The sequence below is a fragment of the Hemibagrus wyckioides genome, linkage group LG27 (assembly GCF_019097595.1).
Source record: "Hemibagrus wyckioides isolate EC202008001 linkage group LG27, SWU_Hwy_1.0, whole genome shotgun sequence".
Lineage (NCBI taxonomy): Eukaryota > Metazoa > Chordata > Actinopteri > Siluriformes > Bagridae > Hemibagrus > Hemibagrus wyckioides.
The window spans coordinates 13,255,741-13,272,567 of record NC_080736.1 but is presented as its reverse complement, the minus strand read 5'-3'; the positions used below and the strand labels follow the sequence as shown (position 1 = coordinate 13,272,567).

The following is a 16,827-nucleotide window of genomic DNA, read 5'->3' as shown; positions in this document are numbered from 1 at the left end:
ATTAGTAGAACGAGGATACTTAATACAGCATGACGAATCTGCTGATTTCAATCACGACCTAGATCCACGTCATTTCACTGACCTAACTGCATAACAACATAAACAAAAATGGGAGACTTAGCATGCTTTGGCGTTGTGATGACTTGACTCGATTCTTTACATGACAATCTTTCAGATTGTATTTTAACATTTTATACAAACAAACGCGCTCTGGTTTGAGATTTAAAGCATATCTGAAGCGTTTAGCGGCGAATGTGACATCTGTGATGAACAGTAAGTATGTGTGTGTTGTTTATTAGCTAGCATTAGCAGGACAGCGTTAGCAATGATGTCGACTTCATTTTTTAAGATTGAATATCGGAACTAGACATCAGCCGCGTGCAGTCTGTCTTGTGAACACTTCCTGTTGGTATCAGAGAAGATGATGATAGTTGATATGGAGTGTAAATCAGACGTGTTAATTCGACATTGACGAAGCTCTAGTGCTCTGTCAGATCAGGACACTTATAGGGATGAATGCACTAGAACTATTACTGATATGCTGTTTTTGTTATTGATGGATACTATACAGTACAGCTGTGTGCAGTCTGGGACGTAGTCAATGAATGTTAATGAGGAAACAAAAAAAAAAAAACCGTCGTGCTCAGCCCAAGTTGTACTTTGTGGAATCAAAACTGCAGATGATGTTTAAGACAAGAGGATCCTAGCCCTGGTCCAGGAGAACCCCTGTCCTGTTCCCCACACTCACTCATTCAGTTTCAGTAAGAGCTCTATCCTGCTCCAGGTCATGGTGAATCTTGAGACTATCCCAGGAACACTGGGCATGATGTAGGATTACACATCATTACATCACAGAGCACCATGCAGATACATTCACACACAGGGGCACTTTATCATGGCCAATCCATCTACTGGACAGTGGGAGGAAACCTGAAAACATGAACACAGGAAGAGAATGAGCAGAAAGTGAGCAGTGAGACTGGAGCTGTGAGTAAACAGTGTTACCTGCTGCACCACCTTGCTGTCCCTGCTCTAACACACTGTCCTTTCTGAGCTGAAGTGGGTGAAATGGACACGAATAACACTAAAATGTGCAGGACAGTGGGTAGTCCAGGACCAGGCTTCAGAACCTGTGGTCTAGACAAATCAACCAATTCATTTCTGTTCAAAGAAATGTTCACGTGCCTTTCTCTCACCACTTTCTCTCACCACTTTCTCTCACCTGTATGTCTCACAGGCTCGGGTCATGATGGACAGCGATCTGAGCCCACAGGACAGGAAAGACTTGGACAAATTCATCAAATTTTTTGTCTTGAAGGTTGGCATTGTTCAATTTCTTACCATGCTGTGCCTAGGCTGTACAATACCAATAGCTACATTACTGTCAAGAAGAGTTAACACTTATAATGAAAGGTGTGTGTGTGTGTAAATAGACAGTGCAGGTGATCGTACAAGCTCGTCTGGGCGAGAAGATCTGCACTCGCTCGTCCTCTTCCCCCACAGGCTCAGACTGGGTAAGCCCTGCACCACCTCCTGTTAAACATTAGATAGAAACTTGTGTCCTGCTTCTAATGTTTGTGTTTGTCTTCACTTAATTTAGTTCACCCTGGCAATTAAAGACATCCCAGAGGTGACCCATGAAGCTAAAAAAGCACTGGCTGGACAGCTGCCCACTGTTGGACGCTCCATGTGTGTGGAGATTTCCCTGAAAACGTCAGAGGTAAATGTGCCTGTACAAGAATATGGCATGCTGTGTTCTCCAGCGGTGACGTCACAGAATGCTGATTTTCCTGTCATCTAAAGCGTTAAGTTGATGTGGTGAATTCTGTTATGACTTATGACTGATGGTGTGAATCTTCACAGAGACAATAAGATATAGATATAGAACCTGAAGGAGTTTGCCATTCAACTATGCAGATGCTCATATGTCATATTTGGGTTTGATTTGGTTCATTAGCCAGCCACGGCTTAATGCCACTTATTAGGATTTGCACTGATCATCCACCTGAACATTGATGTTAGCCTTCACATCAAGAATAAGAATGAAGAAACTGTGTGATTTCTGTTACAGTAACTGTAGCATTGATGCTTTACCGTGGTATTGAAACTCTAGAGTACTCAGAATGATGTGAATAACATAAGACTGGAAAAATGCCAGGTTATTTTGTCTCATTTGGGTGAGTCTGTGCTCATGATAGCTTCTGGTTCCTGACAGGAGAGGAACCTGATGTGGTCTTCTGCTGCTGTTGTAGTTCCTCCACCTCAGGTTTTGATGTGTTGTGCATGCTGAGATGCTTTTCTGCTCAGCACTGTTGCAAAGACTTTCTTTTCTGGCAGTTTTAAATCTCCCTCCAGAATGTTTCATTTTAGCAAGAAAACTGATTTGTAATGCTTGTTGCTCCTCCTACTGCTAAACTGTTGTTACTATGGCAACTGGTAGTAGAAACGTCTACTGGCCACTTCGTAGTTCAGCGACTGGACACTTGCAGCTATCAGATCAGTGTATGTGTGAACGCAGCTTACTGTATATATGAATTCTCTTATTTTGCCTTGATGAAACTGGATTGTTTACGATCTTCCTTCCCCTGGCTTTGTGATTGCAGTGTGATTGACATTTGTTGCCTGACTTGAATTTTTAGTCTGGTTCTAGCAGCTTCATAGTGACTTGAAAGTCAACTTCTTTTTATTTTGCTTCTCAGCAAGTGTTCATTTGATGTAGAAAGTGGAATAATAACGCAATCAGTCCAGAATTTTCCTTGTTTGTAGGAAATATATAAGGTTATTTGTACTTTTTTGCCTCACCTCACTTCAGTTTATCATTAAAAAATGGCACAAATCAGTAAAGATTCCTCTGTTTCTCACTGGAAACCCCTGTGCTGACATGTGTCATTCTTCCTGTATATCACACCAGACCCAAAGTGTCTGTGCTGTTAAAACTTTCCCTTTTCAGGACACTGACATCTGATCAGTGTAAAGTAGAAAGAGGTTTATTTTCATGAGCAGGGTGGGTCTGTGTGCAAAGCAGCTGTGAAAGAAATGTGAGAACTGTTTCTCAGTGTAATATAATTGTCCACTGCGCAGGGGGATTCAATGGAACTGGAAACATGGTGCTTGGAGATGAACGAGAAGTGAGTCATGTTACACCTTATCATATACACAACTGCCTTTCTGCTTCACTTTCTACTCTGCAGTAACAGTGTAGTGAAGGCTAAAAGTGAGCAAATGGCTTTGTTTCAGGTGTGAAAAGGACATTAAAGTCTCCTACACGGTTTACACACGCCTGTCCCTGCTCCTGAAATCTCTCCTGGCCATCACCAGAGTTACTCCTGCTTACAAACTGTCACGCAAACAAGGCCATGATTATGTCATCCTGTACAGGTAGAACACACACAGACACACACACACACACACACACAAGAAAGCTTCACTCTGATCGCCGTATACACACTCAAATCATTTACACATACTGTAATCAGCAGTGATCTGGTCATTTATTTAGTCCTTTCATTGGCAGGATATATTTTGGTGATGTACAGTTAACAGGACTGGGTGAAGGTAAGACTTTTCAGAGTGAGAATACTTGGAGTATTTGCAGTTTGAATAATACACAGACATTCAGTCTAACAAAACATGTCTCTCTCTCTCTCTGATTCTTTCTGCCTCTCTCTCTCTCTCTCTCTGGCTCTCTCTTTCTCTCTCTCTCTCTGGCTCTCTCTTTCTCTCTCTCTCTCCCTCTCTCTCTCTCTGTGCTTCTCTCTCTCACTCTCTCTCTCTCTCTGTGCTTCTCTCTCTCTCTGATTCTTTCTGCCTCTCTCTCTCTCTCCTTTTGTACAGGTTTCCAGACAGTACGTGTAGGAGTTGTAGGTACTCCTATAGGAACCCTCACACTCTCCTGTGCGTACCGCACCAATCTGGCCCTCATGTCCTCCAGGTACAAAAAGATGAATAGATTAACTTTCTACATTTAAACAACATGCAATAAATTGCAATAAGTAAAGAATAAAAATAAGACAGTAACCCAAACTCACAGCTGTGAAGCAGCATCTCTGTTTTTGGGGAAGACAATAAAACTGTATCTCCAGTTTTTTTGTGATCTCCATGTGAAGCCAGACTCACACAAATACATCAGACATAGCCACTCATTCTTCCCTTTTCACAGTTTAGTGATAAGTGTTGCTGCCTCATAGCTCGGGTGTCCCGGGATCAATCTTGAGCTTGGGTTACTGTCTGTGTGGAGTCCATGTGGCTCATGACACATGCTACTTCTGCTACTTAGAGTTTAGGTTGAAAATTGCTAGTTTTCTTCAGACGTGGGAGTCTGCAGTGATGCTCACATTGCTTAGTTTTGCACTACAGTAGTGTCTGCTCATCATTCTAATACTTTTAGTGTATATTATGTAGAAATCCCTGCTGTTTAGGACGTTCTCTGCATGGTTGGTGGTTCTAACTGTCTAAACGGACTCTTTAATATAGAAACTTGAGTATTCATCCTTTTATCTCTGAAAGTGCTGCGCTCAGCTTTGCACATTACTGCATGCGGTTTATTTTTGTCCTGTGTATGCAAACTGTACTGTGATGTTCCTAGAGGCACAAAATTTCACTTCACAGTCTATTGATCAAACGATGATGAAGTGAATTGGTTTGTGTTGTTGTGCTTGTAGGCAGTTTGAGAGGACGGGCCCAATTATGGGCATCATCATTGACCATTTTGTGGAGCGTCCACTCGGGAACACGGCCCTCATGCACCCCTGCAACTACAGGTGCTTGTCTGTTATATTACACATCTATAGAACACGCCATGGTTTATTCTCTTTTTTTTTTTGTTTATTAGACTGTAATTTCCTGTTTTTTTTTTCTAGATCTTCAAATACACAAATCAATGTGCATTTCTCTCACTCTGTTTTGTTCCCTGTCTCAGAGCTCCAGGTGAGGAAGAGGGTGGGGTTTATGCTGGAGTGGAGGACTCGCAGGAAGTGTGCACCACCTCCTTTTCCACTTCTCCTCCATCTCAGGTAGAAACCCAGCCAAACACAGAACACACAAAATGTTTCCTTTTAGTGCCTTTAACTCCTCGTTCCACACACTCACAGATCTCACACAGGAATAAAGCTGCACTTTTACATAAGAATTGCACAGAGTTAAATATAAATGCAAGTTCAATAATAATCTACCAGAGGAAGATCTATTCATGGGGAAAAATGAGGAGGCTCATGTTTAAACCGTAGCTGATATATTACTGCGTAAAAGGCACACTGACACATGTAGAGGTGACATTACAGTGCAAAAACAAGATGAAACAAAAGGATGAAAAATGTGATAAATTGTTCACTTATAAGCGATTTCAAGAACGCAGCATTAGTGGGAAAAATAAGACGCAGCTGTTTCAGTGTAACTTCCACTGAAGCTGCACAAATTCTGAATATTAGTGTTTATGAGATTCATCAGGCTTCTTAGAGCAGTTCCACTGCTGAAACTTCATACTGTCTAATCCTGAACACGTCTCTGTCCCTCTTTCTCAGTGTGTCTCGGTGCATGGTGTAGTTTTGTTCATTTCACTGAGTTTCACCTTTGGTCATATTTATCTTCATTTCCTGAGCTCTTCTCCAGTCTGATTGTCTTTCTCCTCCTCTTGTTAGTGTGCTTGGGTTTTCATTTCTCTCATTATTTCTTTCTCCTCTTTTCTATGTACGTGTGTGTGTATTTGTGTGGATGTCTGTGTGTGTGGATGTGATTGTAGTGTCTGTGTACAGTAAGTCAGGCACATAGTAAAACTCCTAAACCTGCTCTGATGGCCACTCTGAAGGTCCCTGTGATGGGGCTGGGCTTCTCACAGCAAGTGAGTCTTCTGAGCATGAGTGTGTGTGAGAATATGTAGGGTTACTTACAGTCTAAATAATAAGAAGAAATAATAATAATAATAACATGCTAACAAGAAATGCTGCTTTCTGTGCAACATTTCCTCAAATTGCTAACAGTGGAAAATTCTGTATGATGTGCTGTAATAGGAAATTGCCACACTGTTATACAGGCAAGTTATATTATACTATAAGTCTATAGTATAATAGACTTAATTCAACAACAAATTTATGAATGACTTTTAAGCTGTAACAAACACTGTCACAGTGGTCAGCTTTTGGGAGGCTCAAGCTGCCGTTAGCTTCAGCATGTTCTTTATGGCTAGCTGGGTTCTTTGGGCCAGAATATTTATAGAGTGGCTTGTAGAAAGCACTCTTTTGTCATGCACCTATTGATTTTTTTTTTAAAAATGACCTTGTATAAAATACAGGACAGAACGAAATAAGCAGACGTTAGTGTGTGCACCTTTTGCATGTAGCCATACATGTGCCCTGTTCAAGGGTTCAAGGGTGAGCTTTTTAGAGTCTGATTTGGTTGCAGATGATGTCTCATATAAGCAATTATAAATGTGGAAATAATGGATAAGTAGTAATATATTAAAGAGAGCATCTCCAGCAGAGGCGTAGTGTGATCTCACAGCTGCTGGTCTCCCTGATGTAGTCACAGGTGAAGGATGTTCACTTACAGATCAACCCCCAGTTAATTTAAGTGACAGCCGTAGAGTTGTGTATTTCGGTCATTTTCACAGCTCGTATATTCAACAAAATGAGGTAGTTCAGTAATTCCTGGAAGTTGTGAAGCCTGTTGTGTTTGTGCACCCAACAAAATTTAATTCCAAAGTTTTTAGCTCTGAAAAACCTGTTTAATGAAGCTGTGGCACTTTGAAAAGAAAAATGCAAAGCTCACTGAAGCATTAGAGCCAGTGCAGTTTAATAAATTGAAATTTTAATCCTGACACACACAAAGTAATCTGCTTATGCACAGTAAGCTTATAAACGTTGATTATTTGATCACTTGCAGTGCTGACGCATGTTTATATTAATCTGATGGTCCGATATAGACATCATGCATGATTTAGTGACTTTCTCATAGTGAGAAAACGCTCAAACCACACTCCGAGCTCTAGTGAATGAATTTCATCCCGGTCAGTGTAACTTAAAAAGCTCGAGCTAGAAAATATCTAAAGATGATTTTTAGGTGATGTCTCGTGTCTAAACACAGCCTACAACTATTTCCTAAGATGCAATTAATAGAACATTACTGTTGTTTAAAGTCAGCAAATCTAAATGAAAGATTATGAGGCTTATGATCTTATTTTTTTTCCTATATTCTGTGAGATTAGCTGGAGATGCTCTTTATTTATTTATTTATTTATTTATTTATTTATTTATTTATTTAGGTATCCAGGTATTTGCACATTAGATTGTTCACATTTTAATACCAGTTTCAGTCTTTTTAATCGAACATACTCACATTTCTCTATCTCTCCTGCTTGCCCTCATAACTGTACATTGATTTATCCTTCTGTACCTTCTCTCCTCTCTCCACTCCGCATGTTCAGATTTCTCATTTCCGTCTGTCTGTGTGCATTCTGCTCATTCAGAGGTTTTTCCTTTGTTTGTTTCACAGTAGGAAAAAGAAAAAGGAAAAAAAGCTGTCTGATTGATTGATTTATTTATTTATTTATTTGCTCGCTTGTTTGTTTATTTATTTCTTCTTCTTTTCTTTTTTTTCTTTTTTTTAGTAAATTGAAACTCATGAACTGGTTCGTTATTCAGTGTCAGATTTGACATATAACCCAACGAAATATGAACTAGCCTGTTAATGAGGATGCAAAATGTATTTACTTGGAAAAGGATCAATATGCATTTTCGCTAATTCTCATTTGCTCGAATGCAATTTGGATTATAAATAATTATATAAGAATATATTCTTAACTACATATTTCAATATTTAAATGTTATCTATTTAATTTCTAAAGCCTTTCTAAAGCCAGATCTCAAATTCTGACCCTCACAGTGACACATGTGGCACCAGGCATGAGGACGTGGGGGATTGTCTCCCTTGGGTCTCTCTACTCTCCCGGTTCATTCATTTGCCTGTTTTTCAGTCTGTTGAAGAAGATTTATTACATCGATCAGTTTACTAAGCTTTAACTTTAAACATTACCTGATCTGGTGTTTCTTATGAATCAGGTCAACTGTAGTATTCGTCAAGCCCTAGCATGAGCTTATTTATAAACCGGCTCATTTTCACTCCAGCCATCCATCACATTACTCATGAGTCATTGTAAGCATGTGGAATTGGTTAGGTTTTCTGATTGGATAACATGAAGCCTGCAGTAATAGCATCACTTGTTTATAGGCTTGGTCTCGCTTGATCAAGCTTCACTGTAATGCTGAGAGTGATGCAATTTTTTGTCCTACATTTAGCCACACTAAAAATGATAAAAAGTGATGACGCATTATGAGTAATTTGTGTAAGCAAAGAGGTCGAGAGTTAGAGAGTGATGAGCTGGCATGTGAGATGCATGTGAAAAAGGGTTTTTTAGGACATCCTGTCTATCATCAGCTGAAATAAAGAGGTGAAAGAGGAGAATGGGGTCAGCTGTCCGGCACCTCAGGGTTACCTGAAAAATGCTAGATTTAATTCTCACTTCTTACATGCAGTCTGAATAAAGGGACTTGATTTAGATCACGTTTTAAATACGTCAGAGTTAAAAATTAATGAAAGAGACTTGAACACACCGTGAAACTTGATGAATAAAAAGAGTGGAATGTTTTATAATTCCTTTATTAGATAATTATATATGTTTCTTTGTGTGTGTGTGTGTGTGGGTGGGTGGGTGGGTGTATAGTTGGCATGATATCTACTTGGATAGTGACTCAATTTGGGTCATTTTCTTCTATTCAATGAAGAAACCAAGCTGAGATTGAAGTTCAGACTTCCAGCCTTAATTCAAGGGTTTTAATAAAAGTATTGCATTAACAGTTCATGAATTACAGCCATTTATTCCAGATTTCCTCCATTTTCACAGGCTTAAAAGTAATTGAACTGATAAGCAGTTTTATGGCCAGCATAATGACAGATTAAAGAGATACAAGACATGGAGTTGATTCAAGTGTTGAATCTGTATTTGATAGCTGTTTATAGGAGCTCTCAGTATGTGGTCCAAAGAGGCGTCTGTGGAAGTGGAGGCCATAAATACGGAAACAAAATCGTAAAAGTGGCCAAAAGAACAGTCTTGAACAGTGGTTCATTCTTGAAAAGAGGAAATGGACTGGCGAGCTCAGGAACACCAAAACACTGGAAGAATCACAGAAAACCAGTAAAATGGATGATGGCAGAATTCTGTCTTTGGTGTAGCAAAAAACCCTTCACACCATCTAGAGTCAAGAACACTCTGGTGGAGGAAGAAGTGTTATTGAAGTCTACAATCAAGTGAAGCCTTTGTGAATGTTAGTACAGAGTGTTCCTCAAGATTTGAACCACTTGTAACACTCAAGAACAGAAAGGCTTGACTAGAGTTAGCTAAAAGCCTGTGCAGTTCTGGAATACGATTCTCTGATGAAATAAAGATGAACTTGTATGCGAATAACAGGAAGATTAGAGTATGGGGGGAAAAAAAGGAAGAACTCATGATCCCAAGCAAACCACATCACGTCAAACCCGTTGGAGGCAGTGTGAGGGCACGAGTGTGTAATGGAAGTGACTCACTTGTGTTTATTGATAACGTGAGGATAGTTAAAAACTATAAATCTGATAGAACGTTGTATCACGGTGCAGATAGATAAAGACCCAAAACATACAGTGTAAAAACCCAAGAGCTTCTTAAGGCAGAGAAATGAAATGTTCTTAAACGACTGAGACAGTCACCAGACCTCAGCCTTAACTGAGCTGGCTTTTCACTTACTGAAGGCAGAATGACCCACAAACCATCAGCAATGTAAAGGCAGCTACAGTGTAGTTCTAGCAAAGCAGCTCATGGGAGAAAACTCACATTTGGTGTACATGTTCAGGGTTTTCAGGCTTCAGGCAGGTATTGACTGCAAGGGATCTGCATCCAAATATTAAAAATGATCCTTATATTTATTATTGTTTTTCCAATTATTTTTCAGATTGCAAAAATGTGAGTATATAATATTTCCTATAGTTAAACCCCTTGAATTAAAGTTTGCTTTAAGTGTTAAGAAATGGAAATTGTGTCACTGTCCAAATACCTATGGACCTGGCTGTATATGCATGTAAGCATGCAAGAAGCTGTAACTTGTTTGCGTTTGTGATTATAAAGACACAACACTTTTTTTTTTTTTTTTTTTTTTTCCTCCAATTTATTTGTGTGCCAGAGTCTCTGGGCTTTTCCTGGATATGTTTACAAGTCATCAGTTATGTAATTTAAGTGTTATGACCGTCTGAAAAGTGCGACAGCCACCACCATGTTCTCCTACAAACTATACACACACACACACACATTACACACACACACACACACACAAGTATAAAATGTCCAGGCAGATCACAATCACTCAGTTTCTGTCTTAAAGGAATTTCAGTCCTAAATCTGGGTTCTGCTCCTCGCTGTAAGTGAGACTAAGTCTGATATCCACTGAGAAGACCAACTATGAGGACTTAAATGAATTTAGTCCTACAATTTACTTCTCATGTTGCCTTTAAATACTGTATTTCCACCTCCAGTGTAGAATTCGATAGGTTTCCATTTCCTGTTGTGAAACAAAATCAAATGGCCAGAGTCTGTTGCCTTATCAGGCTTGTTTAAAAGAGAGCAGTAATAAGTTACTATTCTGTTTGTACAGGTTGAACTTTGCGTTTTTACGGTTAAATTTTTTTTTTATATTTATAAACTGTTTAATGTTTAGTTGTATGTTTATGTACTAAATATGTTAAAAATGTAAATGTAATTTTAATGAGCTTTCAGGTTTAACCAGGTAGTAAACGAGTAGTGTCTCTCTCTCTCTCTCTCTCTCTCACACATGCTCTTCTTTGCTTTTTCTTTGTTTCAGCTTTGCACTTCTCGTCTGTCATATCAGACTCCCCCCCTGGGGCCTGTAGATTTGTGCCATCCTACTGCCTGCACTGCTGTTGCCCACCCACACCAGGTACCTTAGAAGCACACACACACACATGTATGTAAACAGGTCACACAGCGTTTCTCGACTAAAAACATCACCCAGACAAGAATCATGAGACCTCGTTCTAGTTCATTTTTCATCCATTTAAGAGTCAGCTAGAGCAGTCACTATTCAGTTGTTGTTTTAATATTTTTATGGCTGACTTCCACAGAGACTGACAAAGAGGTTTTAAATGTAATCATCTCTAATGACGAGATGAAGAATTCACACTGTGAGGAAAATGGGAGAATGTTCTTCACACAAGTTGAACCCTATATAAAATGATCTTTTTGTTATTGTTGGGTGATAAAATCACACAACGCACGTTACTGTTGGTGACACAAACCTCTAAGTAGTCTAAATAACCTCTAAGAAGTCTCACAAGCCAGACTACACAAGCCAGAGTGTCCTTTTGTCACCGGATGTGAACATGTGAACACACCACTAACTAATTCCAGCAAAAGTTGGAAGCAGGAAGGTTTTTTTTTTTTTTTTTTTTATTTCTACTGGAATGATGCATGAAAGTTCAAGAAGTCTGATTATGACCTTCCATATTCTAAAGATTGTAGCCAGAAAATTGTACACTCTGTTCAACAGATAGCTGTTCCAGGGAAGGAAGGTGGAGTCCCGCAGGTGATGGTTCAGCCCAGTCATGGCACTCAGGCAGATCATGGGCGTGTCCCGTCCTGCCCCTCAGCAGACACACCCCACCCTCCACCCTCCAGCTGCAGCAGGTACGATATAGCAATATTTTCTTTTCGAGTTGTTCTTTCTTTGAAATATTTTGAATATAGGTAATTTTAATTGTATTATTATGTAATATTCAGTAGTATTTTACTGTGCTTATCTAAGATAATCACTGTGACACCAGGTGTATTCACTGTGTGTTTGCATGTGTGTAGCGGTGATACAGACGTGTTGTCGCGAAGCAGTGAAGGGAAGAGCGTGTCCCCTTCAGACGCCCCTGAGACGACCTTCACCAGGAAAGTGGGAGCTTTCGTCAACAAACCCACCACACAGGTGAAAACACAGCTGCACAAATAATTCAGAAATCACGTAGGGAGATTGCATTAACCTCCTGGCTTGTGATGGTGTAGGTGACCACTGCCAGTCTGGATCTGCCGTTTGCTGCGTTTGCTCCAAGAGGTTACGACCTGGAGGAGAACGACCCCATGGTACAAACATGACGTGACCAAACACACACACAAGCATGGCCATGTGATCAGTCATCACAGCTAACTCTTTTAAAACTAAACATCAGATTATTGGTTTATTAGCTACCCCATGTTGACAGTTGGAGCAGGAAAGATGGCATGATCCTGTCTCATCTATTCTTATTTATTACACTATTAGTTAAGAGAAGAATAAAGTGGAAACCGTGTTGTTTCTGGGGCTGTAGTGTGCAGTCTACTCCATTACACAACTGATTAGGTATAAGTTCATTCAGTTTTTTCCAGCTTTGTATGTTTGTGCTAGCTGCCTGATTCTGCAGTTCCACACACCAAAAAAAACTTAATTTGCTAAATTTGTGTCCATCTCCATTAAAATAAAGACATGTCCCTGTCCTGTTTTATTCAGATTTGAGCTTCTTCTGCTGCCTCACAGTTTAACGGTCTTAAATTGCTATGTTCATCTACACAAGACGTATGTTACTCATTTTAATAACTTCCAGTAGTAGTGAGAACTCGAAACACAACACGTGGCCCTGAGACGTTTTTCTCTAAATTTATTCTTGAGATCATTAAAGCGTTGTATTAAAAATGGACTAGAATCTCTTTGATGGAAAACCATCAATAACAACAGCACTCTAGACAACCCAGACTGTGAATATTTAGAAGTTTGCAATATCACAATATTTGCTGCTTGGTTTGTTGATTATTTTTTCCAGTGTCTTGCTGGCAGCCCTTTCAGTGTTATTTATCTCAAAGCAAGTTTGTTGCTGTGACATAATGCTGATTTGGTCTGTTGCTGTAAAATTAATAGCTGGCAGGGACAGCTGCTGAATACACAACATGAGAGTTAAAGGCATTTTTTGTGTGTGTGTGTGTTATGTAATGTGTGTTCAGGTGCAGCCACCAGCATCACCCACTTCCTCCTCTCCATTACAAGACAGTCTTCACTCACAGAGCTCCAGCCAGAGTGGAGGTCAAGCACAAGATGACTTTGTTATGGTTGATTTTGTAAGTAACTCACTTTAGCAAACAATCTACGCATTGAACCCTGTTTCACACCTAGATGTCTTATAGAAATACATTTATAGGGTCAAACATCTTCAAGCCCTTACTGTATTCTCTCCCTGAGGCTGATATTGTCTATACGTCTCAGGATTTATAAATATACCTTAAAAACTGGTATTATCCAGTCACACAGTTAGTGAACCGTCTTTATGATGGAACCCAAAGAGAAGTTGATGTATGGTCCAGGAGGTTCTATAAATTGTAGGAAGTGTGAATTTTATTTGTTTTGGAAGTACAGTTATATAATATCAAGAGCAAGAGTGCAGATATTCTGTACAGCAGTATGATTTGCTTGATCTTGCTTTTATACAACAGTTCCGTAATCAGTCCCTCCAGGAGTTTGTAATGAATACAAGCTCCTTGATATTTGAAGGAACTCGCCAGAATTTTCTTTTCTTTTCTTTTTTCACAGATTTGGGCCAAGTCATATCATGTAACATCATCACAACATGCGTTTAGCCTAAGCCCTCTTCAGTCCATGAGAGTGGAGCATGAGTACAGCTGTCATAAAAGTCATTGCATATGTATCTTCACTGGTGGGAGTTGAAAAGAAGAATCCATTGCTGGCATTTTCACCAATTCAGGGTTTTCCACAAAAACGAACAGAAACACTCTGCAGGTTACAATGCAATTGAATTTTGAAAAAAACTGAGCGTTTTTGGCTGCGTCGATCACAAGAAATGTGATCCATGAAAGAAGAAATTAATATTAAATACACTGGAAATAGTCCCCACAGCTGGACAGTGCTGTATGTTGCCATGGAAACACACCGAGCGACTGGCAGCCTGTAGAAAGCATAACCGTTTCAGTGAGCTAGAATTCAAACACAGTTATCCAGACACAGACGATGAATCAGTGCAGTTCTACTAAACATCAGCACTCTTAGAACACTGCATTTCTGATCAGGGTACATGAGTGGAACAGACTGTTATATAACAACTTCTAGAACAGTGAGATCTACAGAGCTGAAGTGCTCCATGCTCACAGTGCTCATGGTGTCGACCTCTCAGCAAATCAATAATAATCTCACGAAGAGAACCAGATGCAGCGACCGCAGAAATTGTGATATCGGCTTTATAGGTTATAAAGTAGGTTTGTTTGCTTTGCAGAAACCAGCGTTCTCAAAGGACGACCTGTTGCCGATGGACCTGGGCACTTTTTACAGAGAGTTTCAGAACCCTCCCCAACTCACAAGCCTTTCCATCGATGTCAGCGCTCAGTCTATGGCTGAAGACTTGGTGAGAAAAACATTACAGCTTCAAATCTCAGCCTAGTCCAGTACACACAACACTTACCATAATGTTCCACTCGAGTCCTTTATGTACTGTACATCACAGCTCAGCTAATAAAGCGCTTGTGTCTTAAATGTCCTGCTTTTCTACAGACTCTATCCACTGACAGTATGTTTACTCTGCAGGACTCTCTGCCAGAGAAGCTGGCCATCTACGAGAAGAACATCGATGAGTTTGACGCATTTGTGGACACACTACAGTAAATCACGACAAAATCAGACTACTCTTAAAGTCTTTTCCCTTTTCTTTCTTTTTTTTTTTTTTTTTTTTTTTTGGCTGATTATTTTGGGGTTTCCTGTACGTCTGCCTTTTTTTTTTTTTTGCCTATTTTTAAGCCATATGCTGTAATATTTAAAGCTCTTTTCTGTTGCATCCACTTCCTGATATTCTTGAGCATGATTCATGATTCCAGCCTAGAGTATGAGGTGTTAGGTAAATAGTTAATAGTACAAAAAAAGCCAGTAGTCTGTAAAACAGGTTCCTTTTGGTCGTCAAGTATTGTTTTTTTGTTTTTTTTTAATAAATGCATCCATCACAAACTCCTTTAGCATCATGACAAACCAAAATGTCTCAGTGGAGAACCCATGCGAGATCAGACCCTGAGTGAATTCTATGGATCCATTTGCGTTGGATTCATTATAAAAGAATTACTTTTATTTGAAAGGTGGAGTTCGTGTGGAGGAACCTCGGCAAGTCCAAATCATTGTAATGAATGTATATAGTGCACACTTTAATTTAATTTAATTTTATAGAGCACTGCCAAGAGGTAAAAAGCCCACACGCATCTGATATACTCTGCACAAATCTCAGTGGAATCCTAGTAATGCTTCATTTACTAACATTTACACCAGTTTAAGATGAAACCAAAAAAGAAAAAAAACCTACATCCACTTCTACTCACGAACAGCATCAGAGCTGAAACCTGTCCGATGGAGTGGGAGCGTATGCTGGAAGAGCAGCCTTGTGTGTGGATCCATTTACTAGAGAGACATCTGTACCAGTACTGGGAAAAAGTATTCACGCAACATCGTACTCATTTACCCTGATAAAGATGCTCGGATGCAGCACACTGTGTGATACTGTAAGATGTAAGCCTAGTGTCTGATGCTCTGCTAGTGAACAGAGAGCACAGAATGATCTGGAAGTTTTTCATGATGAACGATGAAAACAAAGCAGTGTTTGCTCTGTGAAACTGACTAGCGGAAGAGCTACAGCATCTTCCTGTACTATAGCAGAAACCTGATGTAGAAAGAAAGGCAGATTCTTGTTAGAGTACAAAGATGATCAGGTTTAGTTTGCAGGGCTCAAAAGTCACCTTTTAACGAGTAAAGTTTGATGACGTCCCTGATTACTTATTACTAAGTAGGATACTTATTTCAGTGCTGGTATTGACGTCAACAAGCACCAAAAACATGTACTTAGCCTAAAAAAAGTATTGATCTCTACATTAAAGTTTTTAGCGAGTCACTCATTCACCTCCGCTTCTTCATGAAGCAATCAGAGCACTAAATAATGCCATGCATCGACACTCTGCTCCTGATCCCTTCCTGACCACATGGATGTTCTCCAGATTTATTCCTTGCTCATATTTTTAATATTTAAGAATTTGCTTGAAGCATGTATGAATTTGATTCTTGATTCAAGAATCCTAATTATCCTTTATGATCATAAGATTTTAAGAACTTCTACTAAAGCCGACAGCGTAGTCTAGAGCAACACTGTTCACCTTCCTCTGTCTCTAGTGTTCCTGTGTTACAGTTGGTGTTTTAGGAAAAACACTGTTCCCTGGCATGTACATGTGTGCAATAAACCGCTTTATTTCAAAATGGGATTTTCAGACATTGTCGTTTTTCTAGTACGATACGATCGGATGCAGAAGTTTGTGCCACCTGTGGGTTTTCAATGGAAGAAAAAAAGTTTAATGTAATGGAGGTCTATGTTCTGCAACAATTCATACATGAGGAAAAAATCAACAGAAAAACAGTTTTGTTTTGTTTTTCCATGACACTCCCAGACTCCAGACCTTATTTGCAGAAACCAGTGTCCAACATCTGGCAGAGGTACAATACTTGCGTTAGGAAAACATTCCAAAAATAGGCAAGCAATCTAGCAGAGTTAGAGCAGATGTCAGGAAGAATGTGGAGAAGAAATTTTAACAACTGAGAATCTTGAAGCTGTTCCATAGCAGTCTAGAAGCAGAGAGTGTGCAGTGTTCTGCACCAAGATATTCGCACATTCACGACTATCACTATCCATTTTTATCATTTTGTTTATAGATTTAGTGTCAAACCTGTTCATTTGTTATGATGAAAC

The 16,827-nt window shown here is 39.5% G+C and overlaps 1 protein-coding gene across 4 annotated transcripts; it reads left to right on the top strand.

The window, feature by feature from the left end:
* Nucleotides 1–69: 69 nt before the first annotated feature.
* On the top strand, nt 70–16,340 carry atg13 (ATG13 autophagy related 13 homolog (S. cerevisiae)). Of its 4 annotated transcripts, XM_058381951.1 has the most exons (18): nt 71–273; nt 1,238–1,318; nt 1,434–1,514; nt 1,601–1,720; nt 3,082–3,128; nt 3,238–3,378; nt 3,515–3,555; nt 3,835–3,931; nt 4,662–4,760; nt 4,919–5,012; nt 5,738–5,836; nt 10,878–10,973; nt 11,583–11,719; nt 11,888–12,005; nt 12,083–12,160; nt 13,052–13,165; nt 14,332–14,460; nt 14,640–16,340. In XM_058381951.1, exons 2-18 carry the CDS (start codon nt 1,247–1,249, stop codon nt 14,715–14,717), a joined length of 1,641 nt encoding a protein of 546 aa, XP_058237934.1. In that variant the 5' UTR covers nt 71–273; nt 1,238–1,246; the 3' UTR covers nt 14,718–16,340. The 4 variants fall into 4 exon arrangements, with proteins under 4 accessions (XP_058237935.1, XP_058237934.1, XP_058237937.1 ...); XM_058381952.1 differs by lacking the exon at nt 12,083–12,160 and having other exon boundaries at nt 70–273; XM_058381953.1 differs by lacking the exon at nt 5,738–5,836 and having other exon boundaries at nt 72–273.
* Nucleotides 16,341–16,827: the final 487 nt, after the last annotated feature.